A 23,718-nucleotide genomic window follows, 5' to 3' on the forward strand; every position below is an offset into this window, starting at 1 on the left:
AATATAACACATTTTTCTGCTCAAGTGAAAAGTATTTTTAATAAATGGTTTTGGAAGGATTTTCATTTGACCTGAAATTTTTAGGTTATTTAAACATTTAAAAAACAAACTGAAGTACTTTTAGTAAGAACACATTTCAGACCGAGAAATCAAAACGTTGCATGTGGGAAATGCCAGAATGCCGTGCATCAACCTTTTCAAAGCCTTTTTTGGCTCAAACAGTCCAACAAACTAAGTGCAGATTTATAAATTTGGGGAGGGAGGTAGTGTAAAAATTTAGTGCCCACACAAGGAGCTTTGCTAAGGCAACAGGTCAGGCCTTCACCCCAGCCCATTGCTTCTTTGGAAAGCAAGCTGGCTCCTTCCTGAGAGAGAGCGCTAAACTCTGTCCAACCCCATGTCCTCTCCCCCTCCAGCTGAGCTTGGGTCACATCACTGTAGCCCAGCCAAGAGATAAGGACGGCCGCACACCCCGCAGGCGGGGAGCTCTCTGCTGAGGTCCAGGCTAAAACCCCAGAGGTGTTTCAGAGTTCACAGCCCAGTAAGATGGATGTGGCAAGCTGCATCCCTGAGAGCTGTTATGTCAAACTTCTTGCTGACTCAGGTTACACTTGGTTTGCATTTCCTTACACTTGGTTTGCATTTCCAAGCTCCTTTTCAAATCCTTAGAGCTGGAGACAAAAGGAGGGGTTTTTCCATCTCCCACAGCATATTCCTACTCACACCTCCTAACTTTAGGTAGGGGCAGAAGTTCAGGGTTTGTTACTCTCAAGGCTCCCTGTAGAGTCAGTGGAGAAGCAGAAGCTCCTGCACTGTGAGTCAAAATATTTAAACTTTTGTTCTGAATCCACTTTCAGAGGAGCTTACCTCCCTTCATGGGTTATATACCTAGCTTTCTCAGGCACTTCAGCTGAGCCACGCGAGTATCTCCCATTTCACTAGAGTGCTTACTCTGGCTGATATGAACACCTTTTAGTCGACTCTATCCTTTGGTTCAGAATCATCTGGGTTCAGATCACAGATTACTCTCTGCCTTTAGGGAGAGGGAGTAACACCTGGAGTGTCAAAATGATACTTCTGTATGCATTTCCACCCAGTGGGCTTGTTAAATGGATCATCTTGCCATGAGCGTGAGGTACGAGGGCCCCAGCGTTGGCTTCCTGTTGGTTTTCAGGGGAATCTAAGATGCTGCTTTTGACCTACAAATCCCTCGGAGGGCAGCAACTGTGGCATGTGTAAGGCTGCTACAATACCCGTCTGCAGCCATATATCGGTCCTTGTACTGAGCAATAATCCTTAAATAAGCAGGTCTCTGCCCACGTGAAGATTTCTAGGTCATAATTTTCCTGGGTGTTCCTTTGTTTCAATTCAGCCTTGTAATTCACCATCCAAATGGGTGGGAAACTGTGGAGCAGAAAGCCCTTCTGTTTTTGATAATGGTTAATCATTAGCATAATATTAACCAATTATTTTAAACCAAGTAAATGAGAACAGAGGTGTATTCACAGGCCTTTTGGAGGCCTACTTGAACATGGAGATGGTGTTTTAAAGTTCTGTGTAAAGTAAACAAACAAATGAATGATCTTACTCTCTGGTGCTAAACTTTACAAGAAAAGTGGTGTGCGTTGGGGTTGTTGCTACCATAAGCACACTAGAGGATTACTATAATTTTGACATCTTAGGTATTGTTTGTTGGAATCTGAATGATCAAACAATAATTATATATCTTTATATATGGAAAAGAGTTGCACAAATAGCAGTGGAAAAAATCCAGAAACCTCTTTTGTCTTTATTCATTATGGTATGCTACAAAGGAGGTCTCGTTCTTGCCATTGCCTTGACATTTGCAGCAGCAGCAGCACTTTCCAGGTTATGCTGAAGGTGTTCTCCATAGAGGGCTCTGTAGAGTACCAGTCTTATTGCAGATGGCCAGTAATTTATCTGATCTCGTACTGAGTGATCAGCTGTCTTGTCAGAAAACATGTAAGTCTTTCTCAGCAACCTCTCACTGGTTAAAGGCAATTATTCTTTCTTCTTGTTGAAAAGAGCTGTAGACTATCCTCTTCCAGTGCCTTGAAAGAACAGGCTCCATTACTGAGCATTTGAAATTTGAGATGGGGGAGGCGGAAAATTCCATCAGCCTAGCTGAGAAGTGAAATTACAGAGTGAGTTTGCTGTGAACCATGTACGCAACAGAGTGTATCTTAAACAATTAATGTCTTGTATAAGTAGATATGATTCTATGATTCTGTGATTCTATATCTCCTTGCAAATGATGCACTGGAAACACACCACTGCAATGTGCTTCCTTTAAAGTGAACAGAGGGCTCCTTAGTAATAACAGTTGCCAAATTCCTTTCTTTTCTAAACCTCTTTTATCTTGGTCAGGCAAATATAGTTCACTGCATATCAAACTGGCTTAACAGTCAGAGCTGGCAATGCTTTGTATTTTATTGAGGTTGCTATAATTCTGCAACACTTAAACCGACTTGACTGTAAGGACACATGGAAACAACACAGGATGTGCATTGTGCGATTACTATCTGAAAAGGTGGGAAGAGAAGGAGAGGAATGTTTCCCTTAACCATGTTAATACCTCTTCCCACATATAACCAGAGCCAAGAACAAAGCAAAAGAGGTACATTGTATTCATCACATTCCTAACGCAGTTGAATTAAGCAGCAGACTGGAATATTCCTTTCACATTTGTCCTGCATAAAAACATTCATAAATTGCCTTTCTGAGGGGCAGATGAGAAACCCAGCTGCTCTCACATAAGGATGATGTGCAACAGTGAACAAGAGAAGTCTGTGTTGAATATATGTCCTTGCAGCTGAGTTTCAGGAAAACGAAATGGAAGAGAACAGGGCTTAAGCAAGAAGTTTCAAGGGACAGTGAACAGGGGAAGGCTATTGTTTCTGAGGGACAGAAATCAGCCACTTCCTTGGAAAAATCAGAACAGAGGACAAAAGGAGCATAAGATGGCAGGTATGGAGAATGGAAAAGGGAGAAAGCATCATCAGAGAGGAGCTGAAGGAAGCTTAGAGGGCAGCGATTACCAAAGCTTTGGTCATGGAGGCTGGGGTCTGGTCCTTGATGCCCTCTCCTTCCTTGGGGAGCCTGCTCTGTATCGTTCAGTTCATCGCATCCCACTCTGCCTGACATTTTCCCAGTTTAGCTCAGAAAATGCTTAATCCTGGGATCCATCATGCCACAGCTTGAGCTTGTCATCTTCCTCTTCTCCCCTTTGTCACAGAGAAGAAATCCTGTATCTGGTTGGCCTTGAGAATCAGCCGACTTTGCCAGAAACAAGGACAATTAAAAAATCCTTTATAAACTGATACAAAGGTCAGAGGATAGATTTGGAGAACTTTTATTACAGGGAGCTTGGAAAGACTAGAGGCCAGTTTTGCATTGTATCTGATGACGAATGGAGTCCAGCAGAGGTGATAACCAAAAAAGGTGGCTGGAGATTCAGTTGATGGTATGACATGAGCTAAATCAGGGAAATAGTCTCATCGTGGCATTCTGGACTCTGAGAAAAGCAAATGAAACCCGTAAAGCTGAGAATTACAACAGAAAAACAGGGGAGTGATTTGTGTACAGCTAAGGTCCACAGCAGAGGCAGTGTCAAGGAAAGTAAGAAGTCTGGCAGCAGGTCAGGGATAGCGCTAAGCAATCTAAGGTCAGTGGTGCTGCTGAAAGAAGACACCAGTACATTGAAAAGTCAGAATACAAGAAAATTCTGAGTTTAGTTAGTGAAAAAAAGTATTAAAGACACAAAGCAAGGACTTATTCTAACTCAAGAGTACTGTTTGTTTGTTTTAAACATTCATAGTTAACAGCTGGGTGTCATCCATGTAAAAGAATTGGTTTTGGCAAAGAAAAGAACAACATATCCCACTGAAGACTGTGTATGAAGACTATAAATCCCATGCTGGACTTGTGCTCTTTTTTGAGGTGAGAGCTGTGAACAGTTGTGTTTTAATGTGATTTCTATTATCTTTCCCCAGCCTCCTGCCCAGTGCTGTGCAGTGGCAATGGGCAGTACATGAAGGGGAGGTGCTTGTGCCATAGCGGCTGGAAGGGAGCAGAATGTGACGTCCCGACGAACCAGTGCATCGATGTCTCCTGCAATAACCATGGCACGTGCATCATGGGGACCTGTATCTGCAACCCAGGATACAAAGGCGAGAGCTGTGAAGAAGGTATTTGCAAGATACATTCAATTAGCCTTTTGCTTTGATTGTGGTTATATAATTACATGGATGGACACAATTCAGAATAGGACCGGCACTTATACAGAACAGTAATAGGCACCTTAGAGATACAATAGATGGATGCAACATAAAGATGATATGTTGTAATAACTTGTCGTTAGCTATCATATTTGTTCAATAATTGGATGAAAAGCCATCAAATGCTTCAGATAGACAAATCTAGTTGAAAGACCAGAGCATCTAATCATACATTCAAATGTTCTTATTAAAGCATCATTTCCATTTACACATCTAAACGTATAATTACTTTTACAGTGCTTTCTTCTCTGCTATGCTATGCCAAGCAATTTCAGTTGCTTACATGCACAAAATGGTGGTGTGTGAGAGAAAATCCCTGATTCTTGTCAGCTTTAAAAGCTTAGAAATTCTCAGGACTTGAATTAAATTCTGCTTCAAAATCAGGTATTATTTTAATGGCTCTTCCATAGCTTTTTTCCCACATTAGCCCCCAAACATTTTTCATTTATATTTAGATTTGTGGCTCAGAAATATGATGCCTTTTAGCACTTATCTTTAATCTTTTTGTGTAGGAAGTCACCTGCCACCATAAACCTTTATCTTCCTGAGTCTGTGACTGCTTCTTATTGCTAAATGAAAAAATGTAAGTGTACAAATGATTCGGACAGTTATAAAAATGCATCCAAAAGTGCCTGATTTACAGAATAATGTTTAGCACTTTTGAAAATTATTCTCAAAATTCTATGCAGATGACCTGAAAAATAATTATGTTTAAATTATGCTTCTCCAAATGCATATATAAGGCCTCTGCATCACCTGATAGACTTAAACCATCCATTTGATACATGTATAAGAATCACTATGGCTTGAATTAATTTATGGTTGTCTTCATGCATGTGGGATAAAGATTTATCTGAAATGGCTTTATTTTACGGACAATGAAAATAGGCTGAATTGGATTCAGACGTTCAAATGGCATCTAATCTAGCAATTCTTTTGATGCGTTAAACGTATTGGAGTGGGACATCTCTGATGTAACACGGCTTCAGTGTCAGTAAATGTTAGAGATGAAGACAGTATCAGCACTGTAACAATAAGCCGTCTCTTGAGAAAGCTTCATTTTGGCTTAAGAAAACACAATTCAATGAAGCCGTGGGGCATGCAAAACCCAAAGATGGTGACTGCTGAAGTATCTTTAAAGCATCTCCGTAGAGCTCGTATTTACTAGATCATATCTTTACTGCATAAACAGAAATGAAAAGTTCCTGATTTTGCCTCCAGCCAGACGTGTTTAATGTGTGTAAATCAGAGTAAGATTTGCCCTTTTTCTAACAGGAACGTTTTTTCTCTGGTCATGTTTAAAGCAGAAAAGCCAGGCACTACTCAGTTATTTTACGTTATCACTGTAGCGGGGGACAGTGTCAGTCCCACTAGGTAAAAACTTGGGAAAAAAAAGAACAAAGAGAACATGATTTTTCTTATGAGCTGTTTAGTATTTTTCCAAGTATGCATTTGTTTTTCATATTCAAGGCATAATTTGTATTGTGTTGGGGGGGGGAATTAACTCAAAAATATGCCATGTGGGAAATCTTCAGGACATATATATATATATTTAGATCTAGTAAAAAAGTTGATTTATACTATTTTTTAAATTGCTTTTGCTTTTTAATTTCTCTTTTAAGAAGGACCATCTGGTATTGATTACTTTTTGTTATTTCTCAGTTCTCGTAGCTTCACTGCTTAGTCCATGTTTATAATGGGTTTTCATTCCAGGGTTTCTTCTGTCTTTTCTTTTCCCCCCATAGAAGTTCAGCAATGTTTATAAAACATCAGCCAACAATCTTACATGAGTTTTTCTTTTCTCCTTCCTTATTTTATTGGCCCATATTTTATAAAGCATGGGCTAAGCCAGCTAGACATTAAAGGGAGGGGAGCAAATTTAAGCAGTGAAAAATGAGAAGTTACTCTTTGGGTACCGAATAAGCCTAATAACTTGTGTGATCAATGGAGCATGAAGCATATTGGGGAAAAGTGTAGAACAGGCACTAGCCTTGCTTGCTGCATGATTTATCTCCCTGGCAAAGGTTCTGCACAAGGCTGAACTATAAATGGGGCATTTTCCAAGCAAGAATTAGACCATTTGGGACATTTTCCAAGCAGCAACACAGATAGATATATGCAAAACTCTCTTTTTTTTTTTCTTTTCCCAAGTATACTAGATTTTGTCAGCTCTGCCCTCCTGCCCTGCTCCCCATCTCCGCTTCTCCCAGAGCTGAGCAGCTAAATTTGTCAAGCAGAACTCCCTAAAAATATACCATTGTACTCCAAATCCACTAAGAAATTGATTAAGAAGAAAGCAGAAGCCCATAATCCTGTCCCAAGGCCCTGCCGATGGTGCAGAAAGCCTAAAGAGATACAGCTAGTGAGGCTGAGATTAAAGTAGCCATTGTGTGTGACATTTTCTGAAAGGGCTCATTTCAACATGAAAAATGGCCTTGGGATTATGATAAATGGGGGGTTCTGACATGCACATTCCCCTCCTATAATCGTCTGTGTTAGAGCTGAGATAGCAGATTGTCTGCCTCCTGTGATGGAGCCCCCTGTAAAACTCACCTTTTTCCCAATTGACCTTCAGAGGGGATGATTAATTGCCTGGAGGTAGCCTCTTGTCAGTTAGCCTGTGATCTTTGTTCTCTATGTTCAAACCATCTGCTGAGAACGTACAAGGCTGCTAGTCCGTTTCTTAGTCCTTTTCGTACTTATTACTGCTGAGAGAGAACAGGGCCAGGGCTCCAAGGGTCTCATGCTAAAATTGGCACCCTAGCTCCCAGCTCGCTAACAGTGAAGGAGATTTATAGACTTATCCTTTCCAGCCTCTTACAATTTTCGAGGATTGTTCCAGCTATGAGCAGGGCTCCAGGAATCAAACAAAACAGAAAATGCTCTCGCATGCCTTGGGATAGTAATTGCTGAGCCATTACTTGTCAGACGGAGAAGGTTTTGAGAATCCAGGGAATTATCAGAGCAGCTGTTGTGTTTCCTTTTAAGGTTTCTGGATCTTAAACAGGTCATTGGGATTCTTATTAGCTTTTACAGGGGCGGGGGGAAATGAACCACAAACCTGCTGCGTGAGCGGTGGCCGTGTTCTGCTCTTCTGTATTAGAGCCAGGAGCTGGACAGCTTTCCCCTTGCTGCTTAGCCAGACTGAGACTTGTCACTGGTCCCCGGGGCACTGCCACACACCATTTCAAGAGATGGGAAGAATTTCTCTAGTCTGTCTTATATGCTTTTATATATAAATAGATGATCAACTCCTCCAGTCCCTTTTTGGGAGGGTGTCTGGTGCGTTTCATATTTTTTGATTGCTGGGTGAAATTCCCCCGTGGGCAGAGGAGCTGACAGTAACCCAGGAATCAGGCAGCAGTACATTCGGGCTTTTTGTGCACATTGCCATACCACACGCCTAACTGAATGGCCTCCCATCTTGTTAGGGAAGTGCCTCTTGGCAGGGGCGGGGGGCGGGGGGAAGCTATTTAAAAAAGAGTATTAATTGATCAAAAATAAAACCAGAACACCCCAATATCCAAACATATATGATTTTGTTTTAATCCTTACTCCAGCAAACTGTCCAAGGATATGTTTAATATGAAATTTATGTTAAGTGTCTGTGAAACCTGTATAGATTTCAGCACATTCTTCAATTTAAGCATGTATTTTGCTGAGTAGGGACGTCAACTTCTGCTGAGTCTTTATGTAAAATTCTCTCTTAGAAAACTAGAGCTCAGCTTTGAATTCATTAGTAATAGTAATTTAGGTTATTCTAATAGAATAAATGGAGGCACAATAGGTGTGCAAGAGAATATTATTCTTATTCTATTCTTAACTGATATTAGCCGGTTCTTACTGGAAAGATAATTTATTAGTGTAGGCCTGGATAAAAGAATGGATTTAATAATTAAATTTTTCTCTGTTTTTCATGTAAGTGGTTTATGTCTCACTGCCTTTTTGGGACACTATCTTCTTGCAAGAAGCATCTGTTTTGTGCACAACGGGGCTTTGCTTTCTGGCTGGAGCCTTGAGATACTAAATAAATAAGTTTGTGTAGATGGCAATCTGATAGCTTTTTTCCTGAAATTCCCATTTGCTTTCCCTGTCTGCTTCCTCTTCCTTCTCGCATTTAGTGGACTGCATGGATCCTACCTGCTCGGGACGAGGCGTGTGCGTGCGAGGAGAATGTCACTGTTCGGTTGGCTGGGGAGGAACAAATTGTGAGACCCCAAGAGCCACTTGTCTGGACCAATGCTCTGGTCATGGGACCTTCCTCCCAGATACTGGACTCTGCAGCTGCGACCCCAACTGGACTGGACATGATTGCTCAATCGGTAACGTCAGCGGTGACTTACTGTTGTTTTTTATTTTTATTTAAACTTTGTAAAATATTCAGACTTAGATCTGCAAAAAGAGTGCTACAAATGTGTTCCAGTAAGGCACATGTAGGGCATGACTGGAAGCAGAAATGCCATAGCTCAGCTACATAAATAATTCTACTTCCATTGCTGAGCATAGAGTAATATAATAAATAACCCCATTAAAGCCACCTAGGCTTGCTATTGTTCATTATATTGCTATGAATGTAATTGATGGTCTACATATAACTGCTTGTTCTGGTGTTAGTTCTTGATGAATCCCAGTAGCCACCAAAGGGTCTGTTTTGATTTTTGGGAGATGACTAAATATTCTTTAGGTGGCTGTAAACAAGAAGGAAGAGGTGACAATCCTTCAGGTCTCATTTCCCTTCTGAATTCAAAGGCTGTGCTTTTCTAGGCTCAGCTAGAGGAGGATGAGTGTCACATGAGGTTCATATTAAAAGACTGTAAGCACTGTCGTCTATCAAGAAAAAACTAAGTGTACTGAGTAGAAGTATTTAATAGTACAAGCACCTACCAAGAAGACAGACTTTTACAGGCAGTTTTGTGTAGAGGTTTGGAATGTGACCTTTGTTCGTTCCTCAGGTGAATGGGCATCTTGCTTAAAATCTGCATCAGGTATCTGAAATTAAGGCGAAAGAAAAACTATTCAGGAGCCTTTTATTTTCTTCCAAATGCAGTTAGCTTTTAGATGCCACGCTGAGAAATGCTATAGCATATGAAATACTCAGAACCTATGGAACATTAGTCTTTTGGCTTTTGTGCTGTATATTGTGCTCACAAACAAGAGACCACAGCAATAACAGCTTCTTTACCTTACACAGCTGGGGTGGAACTAGGCCAAATATCCAGGGGAGCTCAGTATGGGCAATGAAATGAAATGAATTTTCAGCAAAGTGACCAAAAAAACTATTAGGTGAGTGGATATAGTAGAAAAATTACGTAAACAACATTTTCACTGAGGAATTACTATCACATGTAAAGAAAATCGGGTTAACTGCTTGCAAGTGTTTTAAGAGGGTAACTTCCAAGGATGGGGCAAACTGAATAAACTGGTACAAAGGATATAAAAAGAAAACCTTTCTGACAGTCATCATTTAGGTTAGATGTTAGAAAGCTTGTCATAAAGTAAAATTGACCTGGCTGAAGAATAAGCAAAAGAGGAGGCCTACTTGCCTGGGGCTAAAACTAGGTTGATCAAAACTTTTGCAGATGTAGGGAGGGAAGCTATCCTGCATTGATAGGAGGATAAATTTAGTGTCAGGTTTTTCCTTTCCCCATATTAACATCTTCAGTTCCATACTCTATGAGTTCATTTATAAGATCACCGTAAGGGGAAAGGTAGTAGTGTATTTCTAGTGATTTTGTAGCATAGTTCATAATTGGGTCATTATTCTGAGTTTATATGGAGGTTTGGGGATTGCAGGGATGGATTTGGAAAAATGTTCATTTCTACACGCAAACAGAATTCACTTTCCCTTTGTTAACCTGCAGGGTCATGTACAGATGATTTATAAGCTTTCCTTATACTGCTTTTATAAATCCATCTACTGCAAACTTTCTTTGGCAGTGTGAGGTTATTTGAGACAAACTTGAGCATCATTCCAAGACCTTTTTCCTCACCAAGCTGCTTGTAACATTCAGGTTATTGTGCCTCACAGCTAAAATCACAGCTAAGGTGATTTGTAAACTTCCATTTCTAACCGGGACCTTTCCACTGAATTGATGGCTTGATTTGAAAGACAGATTTACTCACAGGATGTGTGGTACTCTTCTTGCATGATTAAAATAGAGTGAGCAAGCATGTTAGTACATGTAACAACACACTGCCCAACCCAGTGGGGTGGAGGTTCTGTAGAAAGGACTAAAGGGGCCAGATTTTTATTGTCCTATAAAACAGGACCGAACAGAACAGAATTATTAAGTGAAAGAATTAAGTACTTGCATAAATCAACCTCAGCTCAGCAAAGCAGTTAGGACTGTGTTCAGTGCCAGTGAAATCTATAGAACTGTGCCTACGTTGGGCTAATGCCAAGGACAGCCCCTTTCGTAAACCACACTGAGAAGCAGACCCTGAGAACAGCATAATCATCTGGAAACTCGGAATAAAATATGAGGAGGCACAGTGGGTTTTCCAGCTCTGAACACCTTGAAGTCAAGACTGATACCTATCTGAAATGCTGTATGCTGTATTAATTTAGAAGGTATCAGTCAGTATGGAAGCAGCTAGGTGAAAGTCTGTGGATTGTCATATATAGAAAGTAAAACTAGGCTATCTTTGAACCTTAGGCTCAGTCTTTCAGCTAAGTAGGTAGATTTCACCTCCCTTTAGCAAGAGTCTTGGAGGAACACAGGTTGCTGCATAAAACCCTTAGTTTTCACAAGATAATAATATTACAGAGATTTCTGTTTCCTGTTTATATTATCTTTTTTCATTCCACTTAGCCTGTGTCTCAGAGACAAGCTGTGCAATTCAATGTCTTGTGAATTCTACTCTGCACTGCATTGTAGGAAGAAGTAATGATACGGGGTTTTTTTGCTTCATGTGTGCGCCCACTGCCAGTATGTCTTGAGATAGGGCTGCTGCCGTGCTACCTCAGATTTTTCACTCTGGAAAAATGTTTCTTAAACATGCGAGACCCTTTCATGCAAGGGACAGTTTCTTAGGATTCCCTTTCCCTCAGTATGCACTTCTTTTTTGGTAGATTCCCACATATAAAAAAAGTCTTTTAGAGAAAGATGCAGAGATAAGTCCAGCGATAACCCGTACTGAGCAGCAAAAGTGGCATTTTGATTTCTCCATGGGAGAATTAAGACCCTTCCCTTTTGCATATTAGTACTGTTGCACAAGCAAGTACAAAAAGGTCCTTTATAACCCAGTTCAGCTAAAAAGTTCAAGGCAATGCTTAGTGCAAGAAAAATAATTAAGGAACAACTCATCCTAACCCCTTTTCTCCAGGGTCTGCCATCACAGATCCTCTGTATCCCAGGCTTTTGGCATGCTATCTCCCTTCACCTCTTAATGAGCCCTAGCAAAGGACTTCATTCTCCAAGTTCTGGCAACTAATGAAGCCATTATAGGGCAGCTCCCTTAACCTCTTATTGTCCGAGTGTAGTGGGAAGAAGGAAACGGCCTGTGCTGCAACGTGAAGCAGAACTTAATATGTGATATAGTCTCACTCTTGACCTGTTTGAACTGGACCAAGTATTTCTGGCTAATCAAGAGGCAACAAACCACGTACCGTAAGACATATTTGCTGAGTGCAGTGAAATGAATAGGTGAGTCAGGTTATCTGCATTTGGGGAACGCACCATTTCCCAGAGAGATCCCACTGATGCATCAGTATAATCCCAGGCCCATCAAAACAGTATTATGCTTGGATGCAAAATAATTCTTAAAGGAATTAAGTTATCTGGTGTTGTCCTTCACTCTCCTCAAATTTAAATTAGTGATTTTCACACTGTTCTCTGTTTGGTAGTTGACATCTTGACATGCATAATATTCACTAGAATCATCGGGAAGTTGATTATACAAAGCAGCAATAGAAATTATGTTCTCTGTGTAATAAGTGTACTGACTTTTTCTGGGCAGCTGACAGTGGTTATACATTGACCTGCATACAGATCAGGATTCCTTCTCAATCACTCATTCATAATGACTCACTTTATGCATGGTTGACATCCAGTGCAGTACTTCAGACCTTTAAAAGTACACTGGAGAAGAGCAGTAACAGGAATAGTATTTTGTATATGGTGGTCCTAAAATGGCAGTGGAGATATAAAATCATGGGCTGTACATTTAATGATAAGAGCTGGGAACTGGAAGCTGGGACTCAGTAAAGAAGTTAGAAGTTATGATGTTTTTCTTCACATTTCGAAAAGGCTAAGAGAGCATGCCTGGCCAGAGACTGAGGCTGAGCTTGCATGACCATATCTCATGAAATCCAGTAGTTTGGTCTTATTCATAGCTTCTGTCACCACTTCTGCTGCTAACAGTGTTTTCTGAGGATATGTCATTTGACTTTATGACTGCCCTTTTCCCCCTCTGTGACAGGGAGGAAATACCGCTTCCCAGTGACTTGTTGCCAAACTTTGTTACTAAGGTCTATGATCACAAAGATATTTAGGCATTTTAGCAAATGTAGATTATGTAACTCTACTACAGTGTTGCGGAGAGCTTCTTCTCAGCTTCTGAGACATCCCACTGTCTAGAGCTGTCTATTGAAAAGCTGCCTTAAGTTCCTAAATTACTTCTGTGGCACATACAGCAGGTGTCTCCTCAGTCTGAGAAAGCATTGGATGTGCTCTCTCACTTCTTGGAAGAGTATCCCAACTACCAGGTCAATGCAGATGCTACAAGCAGCCACCTCAAAGAAAAGAATGAACTGGTTGGGCCGATCCAAAGGGATGCCAAAGTTGAGGACAGGAGTTTCATGCTCTGAACTTTAAGGTCAGCTGGGCATCATTCTAGAGCACAGAGTTCCTGTCATTTGGGAAGGAACAGAGTTTCAGACCATCCATCTCCTTGGCATTTCCTGCACTGCAGCACTCATCCTGGCCACACTTACTCTGGCTAGAAATGTTATAAATATCTTTAGTGGGCAGAAAAAAAAAAGGGGTTGGATTCATGCCCAGTTCCATGCCATCCCCTCCTGCTTTTAGGCTTCTCATGACAGTACCAATTTAGTGGGATAGTTGTCCTAGAGCAGAGAAACCTCTGCAGAGGGCTGTTAAGATTTTAGTTAGGTGGAAACCCTTGAAAAAGAGCTTAATTGATTCCTCATCGATTCAGCTGCCTTCTTCTTTGGGTGCTTCACGTTACTTTGGAGCAGTCTGGGTTTCAGCTTTTGAGAGATTCTCAGTTCTGCCAAATAACTGTAGAAGACTCAACAGGCATCATGATCACAGATTCCTCAGGAGAGAGGCAATTACAGAACTGTGGCATTTAACATGAAAAATAGGAAACCCCCTCTTAGCCTGTGTGATTAGTTAAAAACAACTTAGGAAGGGCTTCAGACTGTCAGGTAGTGATCACGGTACTTGCAGATATGCCTAGATAAACCTGGCCTCCAAGCACAGTATTCATAGAGCTAGCAGAAGACCAGGTATTTACCCACCAGTTGTAAAACTGTCCTCCATGGCTTTGCTGCTTTTGGTAGGCTGAGAAGCTGGATTTAAAATAAAAGTAGCATGGTGTGTGTATCCATGTCTCTGATTGCAGGGAAGCCATATTCTTATAAATTATTGCACAGCACATTGAAGTCAATGTTTACTTTGCAGGAGTATGGGTCAGTTCAAGTCCATTCACAAACAATTATTAGATTTAGCTGATTATTAGATTAGCTGATTCTGTATCAGCTAATGGTAATGACTGAATTTTTTAGTACCAATTTAGTTGTATAAATTAACAATGGAGAAAGTCTTTCAGAGAGAACCCGACAGAGTTCCCCACCACAAAGTTGTACAGTTCACTGAAACAGGCATATTTTCTGTATTCCAATTAGTAGATAAGGAGACCAAGAAGAATGAACTTTTGAAGAGGAAAGCTAAAGCAAATGCACCTTTACCTTCCAATGTCTTTTTTCATCAAGAATTGTGCAGGAGATTATTGCACACACACACACAGACACACAGAAACACAGCTTTCATGTATCTTACCAGACAACGTCATATCCTATTGGTCAAACAGCACCAGGATTAACACAACATGTGTGATAAAAATTTATTTCCTTGGGCTTATTGGTGTCGACCTTACAAAACAAACTCTCCTGTTAAATTCATGTCATGCCCAAGGCCACCAAGATAAAAATCCATCCTTGGAAAATGTTCCTATAATTCCTCCTTTAAACCATCATTTTCTTCATTAAGGGGTAAAAATGTCTCTGTAAAAGATAGATATTACATCAGCTGTCACATGATACAGGCTTGTATCTTACTACACACTAGGGCCCCCTTTAATGCCTAAGAAATCACTGATTTGTCTTTTTCTTAGCTTTAAAACACGTGGGGAAGAACAAGAGAACTAAACCTCAGGATACAACACCTGAAATTGATAAACATCCATATATTTTATATCTTAATGACTTAAGAAAAAGATATTGGGCACAGCTATGTAATCAAATGCCACTTTAAATGATCTTCCTTCAGCTTGTAACTTGTTCATCTCGCTACCCGTGCAGTGTAGTGAGAAACATTAGTCTGGGGCAATTGTATTACGGGAGCACAGGGTCTTCAAAGCTAGGCTTCAGAAGATACCATCAAAACCTGTCTGGCTCAATACTAAAATTGCAAACCCACTCCTGAAGGCCTTACCTTGGTCCTTTAACAGTCATTGAAGGCCAGGAAATGTTTTGTACCAGCAGGGATGTCGTCCTCAGCCTTGCAGAACCATAACATGCTGATTTGTGAACTTATGATCTTCCCCATTTTATTTGCATGGAGAGAAGTAAGTTTTCTCTCTGAGGGTATAAAGTATGTGCAGCCCAGAGCTGTTGCACAGGGCTATCACAGGCTCTGCCTGGCAGATATCTGCTTTGTGAATTGTGATGGAGTAAGTGAATCCACAGAATCAACAGTGTTAACAAGAACTATCATTGTGCAAAACATAAAGTTTTTGATGTAGCTGGGATTGTGAGTACAGATTTTAGCCTACCCATTGCCAAGATGAACTTATCCTTTAAAGTCTTCTAAGATTGTTATTAAAAATGCAATAAAAGACTAAAACCAGAAAAAAACCATTTTAAATAAAAGTCTTCAGAAAAGCTTTCTTCTGAATACCCTTTTACTCCCTTTCCCTTTGTTTGTTGAAAATGTGTATAAGGAGACCCTGGTGTGGTGGAAAAAAAGGTAGTAGTTGAGATGGGCTGTAGTTATTTTTGTGGGGAGTCCAATTCTTCAAAAGTCCAAATATCTTTGTGGTCAGCAGATGAGGAAATACTAAAGGGAGGGAGAAAACTCCCAGTAAGATAGAAAATACAACTTACGTTTCAAATATGGATTCCTACTTACAATCTGATAGTTGAGAAATTGTCTTAGCATATTTCCCTGGCCAACCAGAGATCCATCAAACTTCTGTCAGCTTCGGGATGTGTTTAGGACCTTACTTTTAGCCACTTCTCTGCTGGCAGCAGTCCATGCAGTCTTGGTCAGATACAATGACCAAGGGAGAGATTGAAGCAACTGAAAACTTGCGTTCTAGCTGTCATTTCAAACTTGGCCAAACCAGTGGAAAGGGTGATATCATCAGTCTGGCTCTGACCATTAGATCACAAAACATTTGGTCTGATTAGGTCATGTCTCAGGCTGAGAATAGTGTACGTCCACTGGTGTAACAAGCAATCCCTGGTCTTCACTGACCTTAGGCATACTGTGATGAGTAAAGCTTCTTTCTCTCCTATCAGCTGTACCAGCATCAGTGCAAATTTATGGACCTCCTCAAAGGGCAATGGGTAGACTATTCCATTCCCTATTTGTTTTCTACAACAATTAGGGCTAATTCCCAGCATGCCAATTTTAGTTCAGCATTCTTCCCTATCTCCAAATGTGACCTCAGCAGTCACACCATGAGCTCAAAAGTTCTTTTTGTTTGGATCAATTATGCTTTGTGTTGTGGACTTTTCTGACTGAAAACAGCAGTGATGTATGGGACTCTGTGGTGTTCAATTTAACTTGGCTAGTTTGAAGAATAGATGTTTCACAGCACCACAACAAGCTGTTAAATTCCATTATTAAAACAGGCTACCGTTAAAATAGCATGTTTTGAAGATGGCTAAGCAATTAGCATGTTTGCTTGTATCACTGAAAATTTATGAGTCTCAGATGACGAAATTTTGGCTTATTCTCTGACTGCTTTTGAAAGGAGGAGCCTTAGAGTCCTTACAGTTTCTGGACTTATATCATGCCAACATGGGGGCTGGTCATAATTTAGCCCCTTCTCTACAGTAGGATATCTGTCATGAAATTGCTGCTTTTTAAAACAATATTAAGTCACTTATTTGACACAGTAAGTGTAATCCAGCTGTCACTGAGGATGAAACTACTATCCTGCAAGAGTGATGTGAACTGGTTCTTCAAGTTCTTTTGGAGATAAAACCAGTTGATCAAGCCAGCTGAGAATCTGGAATGTTCCAGTCACTACGTGGAGTAGGTCATGCTCATAAAACCGTAGGAATCTGTGTGTATTTTTGCAGGCTTAGAATTGCTCTATGGCAGTTTTGCAGCTTTTGAACTGAAGATACATGACATTCAATAAGTTTGGCCAATCAGTTTGTAGCCAACTCACACAAGACCGTGTAGACATCCTCTTAGTTTTGTGAGTTTAGACCTCTGCTTCTGACTAGTCCCTCTTTTAACCAGAATACCGCTGGAATATCAGCAGGGTCGATACTTGTGTGTAGGCAGGCTCTGCCTGTGATCTAGCTTGATTAGGCTGGATCAAGACTGTCCTCTCATACCTCACTCATTTGGCTCAGCAAGGATGGTCGTAGGTTCCATGTCATGGCTTCTCCACTTGCATTCAGTCAATCCCATGCTGTTGTTGGTGAATAGCTCCTGTGACTGTGACTTTACACTCTGAACCAGCTGGAGCTCATCATGATCAGAGCTTCTGCAAAGGTTTATTGGATGTTTTCAGCTTCATCAAATTGTGTTTCATTCCATTTTAGAATGACTGAGATTAAATAATAGGCAAAATAATCTAGGAGTCAGTAAAACAAAATAACATAAAAAATGAGCAAGCAAAAATAACGTAGGACCAGTGATTGTCATATAGTGGGTCGGTGTCTATTGAAGGCCAGAAACCCGTGATTTAATAAGCTGTCTGAAGTGGATGCACTGGATTTAGTATAGCCTTTCTGCCCCCTTCCAAGTTACAAGGTGTTCATACTCTAAAAACTATCATCACAATTTGCACGAATGAGCACCTTTCTAATGTTCTTGACAGATGAAAGTTTGAAAGGGCTTTGGAGAGAGCTTTGCTGCTTTTCCGTCAAGGTGATCCTTCCAGGCAGTGTTGAGGCACATGGACAGCACAGCAGACACAAAGCCTTTGGAGCAGCTGCTGCTGCATCCCACTTGTGTGGACAGACAGACATCTAACTTCTGGATATGGCAGCCCAGCATGTTTCATACATGTTCTGTGTCTCCCTTTGAAAAACATTAATAACAATAAAATTTCTAAGTTCCTTGGTGAAATGTTGTCTGAAGAAAAAGGAAACCATGTTGGGACTGTCTGTATAGTAGTGCTGAGCTCTGAATAAGGGAATCCCAAGCAAATCTAGCTTGTGATTACTTCAGCACACACATTTGTAAATGCTCTGTTGAATTTATTTTAGACAAAACCAAACTCTACAGAATTGGAAAATAAATTAGTTCTTTTTAATGACTGTAAGCATGAGCAAAAGGCTTTTCTACTGTCAAATTATCTCCTCCTTATGGGGACAGAGAGAAAATTAAAATTAGTCCAGAGAAGAATCCTTGTTAGGAACTTCATTTAATACATTAAGAATTGTTTCTTCTCTGGGAAGCTTTAACTCACATCCCAGAAAGCACAGAGATCCAATTAAGCATCAAAGAGAAAAACATAATCCTGCACTTTGGGATATTTATTTTTATTCAACTATTTTTATTCAACAATCTCAGCTCCAAGACTGGAGTCCATCAATACCTGGCATTTCATGTCCCGCTATTCAACAGCAAGAGACAGTTTAAAATAAAGTTCAGAATAATAAATAAAGGGAAGATTGACACGAGTACAAAAGTAAATCACAGCTATAGAGGAGATGCTTTAGACACAATGTGATGGTCAGTCCCTAGCATTTAAGGCAAGGATGAAAATAGGGTATAAATATTGTAGAAACTAGAGGCTGATAAAAGGCAGCAGACCAGTTTAATAGAATTTCATCTCACAGAGTTATAGCTTTTCAGACAGGAGCTGGAAAACTTTTATGCAAATATGAAGCAAGCTGAAATTGCACGTAGAAGTGAGATTTTTTTTTAACAGACATCCCAACTGTACCACTGTACATTGTGCAGCTGCACAGGTTGGGTAAGAGCTGTGATCCATTAGCACAGGGATTGCTAATGACTGTTCCTGTTCTTACTGTTACTATTTCTAGCAAGAACTCCCAAGAGTCCCGTTGTGCTAGGTGCTGTATGTTTACAGAGCAAGAGGCTCAGTATTGGAGGACAGACAGACATCAGTTGAACTATATTACTATACCAAACTCATTCATTACTGATTTTAGAGATGGAAGGTGGGTTCCAGGGCAGTTATGGGACAGATCTCCTGGATCTGCTCAGCACCAGGTGAGCAGCTACTCTGTGGACTCTTCATCTCCAAGTTAGGCGGCTCAGAGCCATCTAGATTCCTGATTTGAATCTCCAGAGAGAGATGAGACCTAGAAGAGGATTTGCAGAAGCCTTTCAGTTAAACACAAAGCTGCTTATGCAAGCAAAGAACTAAATACCAAGAAGAAAATGGGGGAAAGGGCTGAAGTGGGGTTAATCTTTTGTGTCTAGCTGGGGCCAGAGATGGGTGCTTTCTTTTATTAGGGATTTCCACCAGCCTTTCTCCTAGAGATAGACAGCTAAGCCAGCTCAACCGCTTAGAGTAAAAACTCTCCTCTCTTCTGTCATGCACTTGTTTTCTAACTAACTCCTTTGTGCATACCCACTCTTTTCAGCAAGTGCAGAGTTGTCCCTTCTGCACATATATTGAAGACCTGTACTCAGTCCTCCTTCTGCAGAGCCTGGCAAGCATCAGCATTTAGGCCAACTCATGTATCCCGGTTGGGGTCATGCTATAACACAGGGTATGCATTCCCCAGTGCAGGCACTCCAGGATGCTCCTCAGGACTTCAGGTTCAGTAGGTGAAAACTCAGGTGTCCTGAATCACCTTTCAAACCCATCGCTGAAGGTCGGTGTTCTTCCTGATGAGGGATGATAGCAAAGCCGATGGATTCATTTTCAGTCTCTGGAGAGCATCCTTTAATCTTGATTTCCTCATCCATGGAAAGAAAAGAAACAACTGTTACCTTTCAGATATATTCAGTTTACTGAGCTATGTAAAATGCGCTAAGATCCTTGAGTGGAGTGGACAGTCATCTCAGTACCAGGAGTTTAATTACACTCATAAAAGCAAACGGGTTTTATATTTATTGACATAAATGATAATTATTACTTCTACATTAGTAATATTTACATAATTGATGTTTGTTTTAAAAATAGGTAAACAGATTATTTGTATAAAGGCATTAACTTATACAGACCTTGCTTTTAGGACATGATCTCTGAAGGAAAAAACACGTGACCTTCAATTAGTGACATTGACACAAGTTGCACAACCGTTCCCCAGTCGCTACTGAAATGGGATGGTTTTCAGAGGATTTCATGCTACCAATTTGTTACTGTCAAGGACAGAAAATTCAGACCTCTCCTTTCAGGTTTTGTCTTGCTCCATAGTTTGAACCTTTCCTTATAAAATTTGTAAAACGAAACGGATGGTTTTAAAAGCTAATGAGCTTTATGTCTTCTTCAGTTCCAGCAGAGGAGTTCATAGGTCACTACAGAGTTCTCAAATCACTTAAGTGAGAGTTTCATAACACCACAAAATGCGTTTCATTATGAAGAATGTATTTAGCTCTTCACTGCTATCTAAATCATGCTGATCATGAACCTTCTGTTTGTTCCATCCATATCTTTATATTAGATGCTTTTCCCAGATATTCCCCATAACTTGCCTTCTAAAGCAAATGCAGGTTGTGAAAATAAGGCTTAGCTCCTCACCAAACTCAGCCTTTTAGCTCTGGGCAGTGCCTCTCTCCTGTGCTTCTTTTCTGGAAAAATCTGTCTGAGGCTGGAAATTGCCTCAGATGAGCCAACTTGAAATGGGAAAATCCCAGTTAAGACAGATTTTTAATTATTAAATTTTCTATTAATATGTTGAAGGTCAGTGGAACTGCCCCAGTTTTCAGGAAGCTCTGAGCAATTTCACCTGATCTTATATTTTAGCACTAAATCCATATTTATTAAAGGATTTAGCAGGCAGGTCAGAAGCAGCTAAATCTCTGATTCTGCATCACATGAATGCTAAAGAAAAATTTCCATCTGCATTACTCTTCTCTAAGATGGAAAGCTTTAAACTGTTGTCAAGCCAATTTTAGGATTTTGGGGGGATAGGGTTAAACGTGTAAAAATGGATTTGCCATAATGAAGCACAAATTGACATCATTATCCCTTTCCCAACCCAATTCTTTAATGTAATGTGAAAATAATATGAAATTCTGGATTATGCCACTTCTGTGTTGGAAGCTACCATGTCTGTTATATCAATTAAAAAGGCCATGAACAAAGCATTACACTGGTGGCTAATGTTTGATAGGTTTCTTTTCCCACTTTTCTTCTGAAATATCAAAGGCAACATAGCAGACTTTTTATTCTTAAGGGGACAGATTTGGGTCAGGTTTTAGCAGGATGTGCAAAAAAAAAAGAAAAAAAGAAGGAAAGAATCAGGTACAAGGTTTTTATTTGTATGAGTAATTGCTTTAGTATTCTTACTTCTGAAGTGGACTGTGACCTCATTACACCTGGCACAGTGCAAACGCAGAACAAAAAGGATAATCTTGGCCTCGGATAGCTGAGATTCTTAAGCATTAAGTGAACGACAGACAGAGGCATGCTGATGGAGGTAGAATAAAATTACAATGCAATTTTCGTCAGTGCAATATGAAGAAGTTAAGGCACATCAGCAGCCACTGTCAAGATTTTGGGAAGGTTTCAAGGTGGATTAGGACTCTTAAGAGAGCCTTGAGGAATTCTGAGGCAGCCTTTACAGACCAGAGGGAAATCTCTCCCCAAGTCATGAGGGGATAATGAGAAAAAAAAGCCATTTGTCTAAAAACTAGCCAGCAGGAAGTTGAGGCTGGCCTCATGGGCTGGTTCCCAGTGGGGGAGAGCAGTGATGGAATAGAGCAGGTCCTGAAACTGAAGATGTCATGTCTTTTTTGATTATTTGCATGAAAAATAACAAGAATCCTGTTGGAATGGCATTATCCTTTTCTAAGGATAGTGTTTATGATGCACCTGAGACCCCTGGGTGAACCACCCAAAACTCGACAGTGCCTTGAGCACAGTCTGCTCCAGAAGTTCTCCGTGAAAGAGGTTTCAGGTGAATCGTCCTCTGGAGCTACCTGTCGTTCCTCCCTGACCCACAGAGGGCAACTAGACTCCATTTAGTTCTTCAGGTAAGAGTGTGACCTAAGGTGAGATGAAATCCAGGCAATGGACGACGCCAATCCTAGACAGTAACATGGCAAAACCCCGGATGGTAGAGTAGAAATGAACTTCATTCCTTAGATAAAGCCCTGCATCCGTTAATCAACTAATGTCCATCAGTGCCCTCTGGTAAGTACAAGTGTCAGGGAGCAAAATGCAGGGTATTACTCAAAGTCCAGGTATTTCCCAGGGAGGTGCATGGGCTGATTGTACCTTTTGAGGACAGTAAGCCTCATATTTGCTCTTAGAACTGGGTGCCAGATTTGCTCAGAAGATCCCCTTCCTTCAAGGAACTACAGACGGCTTTCAGAGCTGCAGGGCAAGATGAAGTAAAACACAATGCACCTCTAGGAAAGGATAAGGAATGGCAAGCTGTTCATACAAACAGTGGAAGAGATTAAAGATGAAAGGAAATACTTAGTCACCTTTTGGGAACAGCTGCTGTGAAAATATTTAACAGGCAGGTCTTTTATGCACAAGCACAGCATTCTAACTAAGCTTAAATAGGCAGGAGCAATATAGTGCAGCTGGCCAGTCTATGAATACTGTAATAGGAGAATTAAAAGCTTTCCTTCTCATTTGCTCACACGGCTCAGATGGTAGGTAATCATGTCCTCTAATTTTAACAACAGAATTGGGAAATGTACCAAAAAAATTGCAGCTCGCAATAAGAACAGAGGTGGCAAATTCTGTCCCTGAGACTGAATGACGAAGAAACAATTCACCTGCCCTTTTCTGTAAATCAGCCTTAGTTGTCTTGAGCTGCCCGAAAAGACCTGTCTTTAAGTGGAAACTTAATCTGAAATCCATTTTGATCATTTCTTTGAGTGCCACCAGAAAAGTAAAAGCTACTCTGACTATTTAATCACCCATTAAAAACCTGTGAGCATTTAAGAGCACCATGTTATAAAGGGCCGGGGCGTACAGCAGGATGTGTGCTGTAAGGCTATTTAAATTGTATGGTTCCCATCTATCTTTAAACTGGCAGCTAAATGGAAGATTTAGATTTGAGAGTTCCTGGCTCCTGGTTCCCTGTCAGAAATAATTAAACTACCTTTTAGGGAGACTGTCGTAAGTAGTTTGCTTCACAAGTGTTTTTCACAGCTGAGGGTCTTTATTACAGCTCTTGGGGCCTGGGAATCCAAACCACCTTATATATCCATTATATATGAATTATACATTCATAACCTGGAGCCTGCATTCTCTTGCATGCATGGGTGGTGATATGGCTGGGGTCTCAGCTGGGTGGGAGATGTTCCCAGCGTTCCCGTTCTGGGTTAGCCTAAGATCTGTTTGGTTTAGATCATTCAGTGCGTGTCCCTGGCCCTTGTGTGCAAAACTGTTCCTTGGCAGCATGTTGTCTGGGAAATATTTCAGTCAAGATGTAAATGTCCCAGTGGGTTTTCCGTCCCTTTTCATAAGAATGACTCCACAGAGATTCTGCCTTTCAGAAAGTGCTTTTTTCCCTCTCTCACCATTTTTGAATGTCACTCCATTATCCTAGTTTCACACCTTTAAATAACTCCAAGAAGGCTTCTGACTATCACTCAAAATAGCTTCCTTTTGTCCCTGCTTTTTTTTCCTGCACCACCAACCTGTAGATGTCTGACCTGCTGTCATTTCCCTGACTTACCAACAGGACACAAGACTGGATATCAGGACATCTGGGAGGTCCTGTGCCTGTCACAGACTTCACGTGTACCTGTAGAGCCACCACTTTACTACTTTATGCTTCGTTTACGTTATCTATCAAAACAGAAATAATGTCGTAACATCAAAA

At 40.6% G+C, this 23,718-nt stretch overlaps 1 protein-coding gene across 1 annotated transcript in view; it reads left to right on the forward strand.

Moving 5' to 3' along the window:
• TENM4 (teneurin transmembrane protein 4) overlaps window positions 1-23,718 on the forward strand; it is a 355,432-nt gene that overhangs the window by 201,638 nt on the left and 130,076 nt on the right. Inside the window, exons 11-12 of the mRNA XM_075491203.1 lie at window positions 4,014-4,208; window positions 8,420-8,620. Of these exons, the coding sequence (XP_075347318.1) occupies window positions 4,014-4,208; window positions 8,420-8,620 (396 nt within the window). The remainder of the gene's footprint in view (window positions 1-4,013; window positions 4,209-8,419; window positions 8,621-23,718) is intronic.

This window comes from Mycteria americana, chromosome 1 (genome assembly GCF_035582795.1).
Source record: "Mycteria americana isolate JAX WOST 10 ecotype Jacksonville Zoo and Gardens chromosome 1, USCA_MyAme_1.0, whole genome shotgun sequence".
Taxonomy (NCBI): Eukaryota; Metazoa; Chordata; class Aves; order Ciconiiformes; family Ciconiidae; genus Mycteria; species Mycteria americana.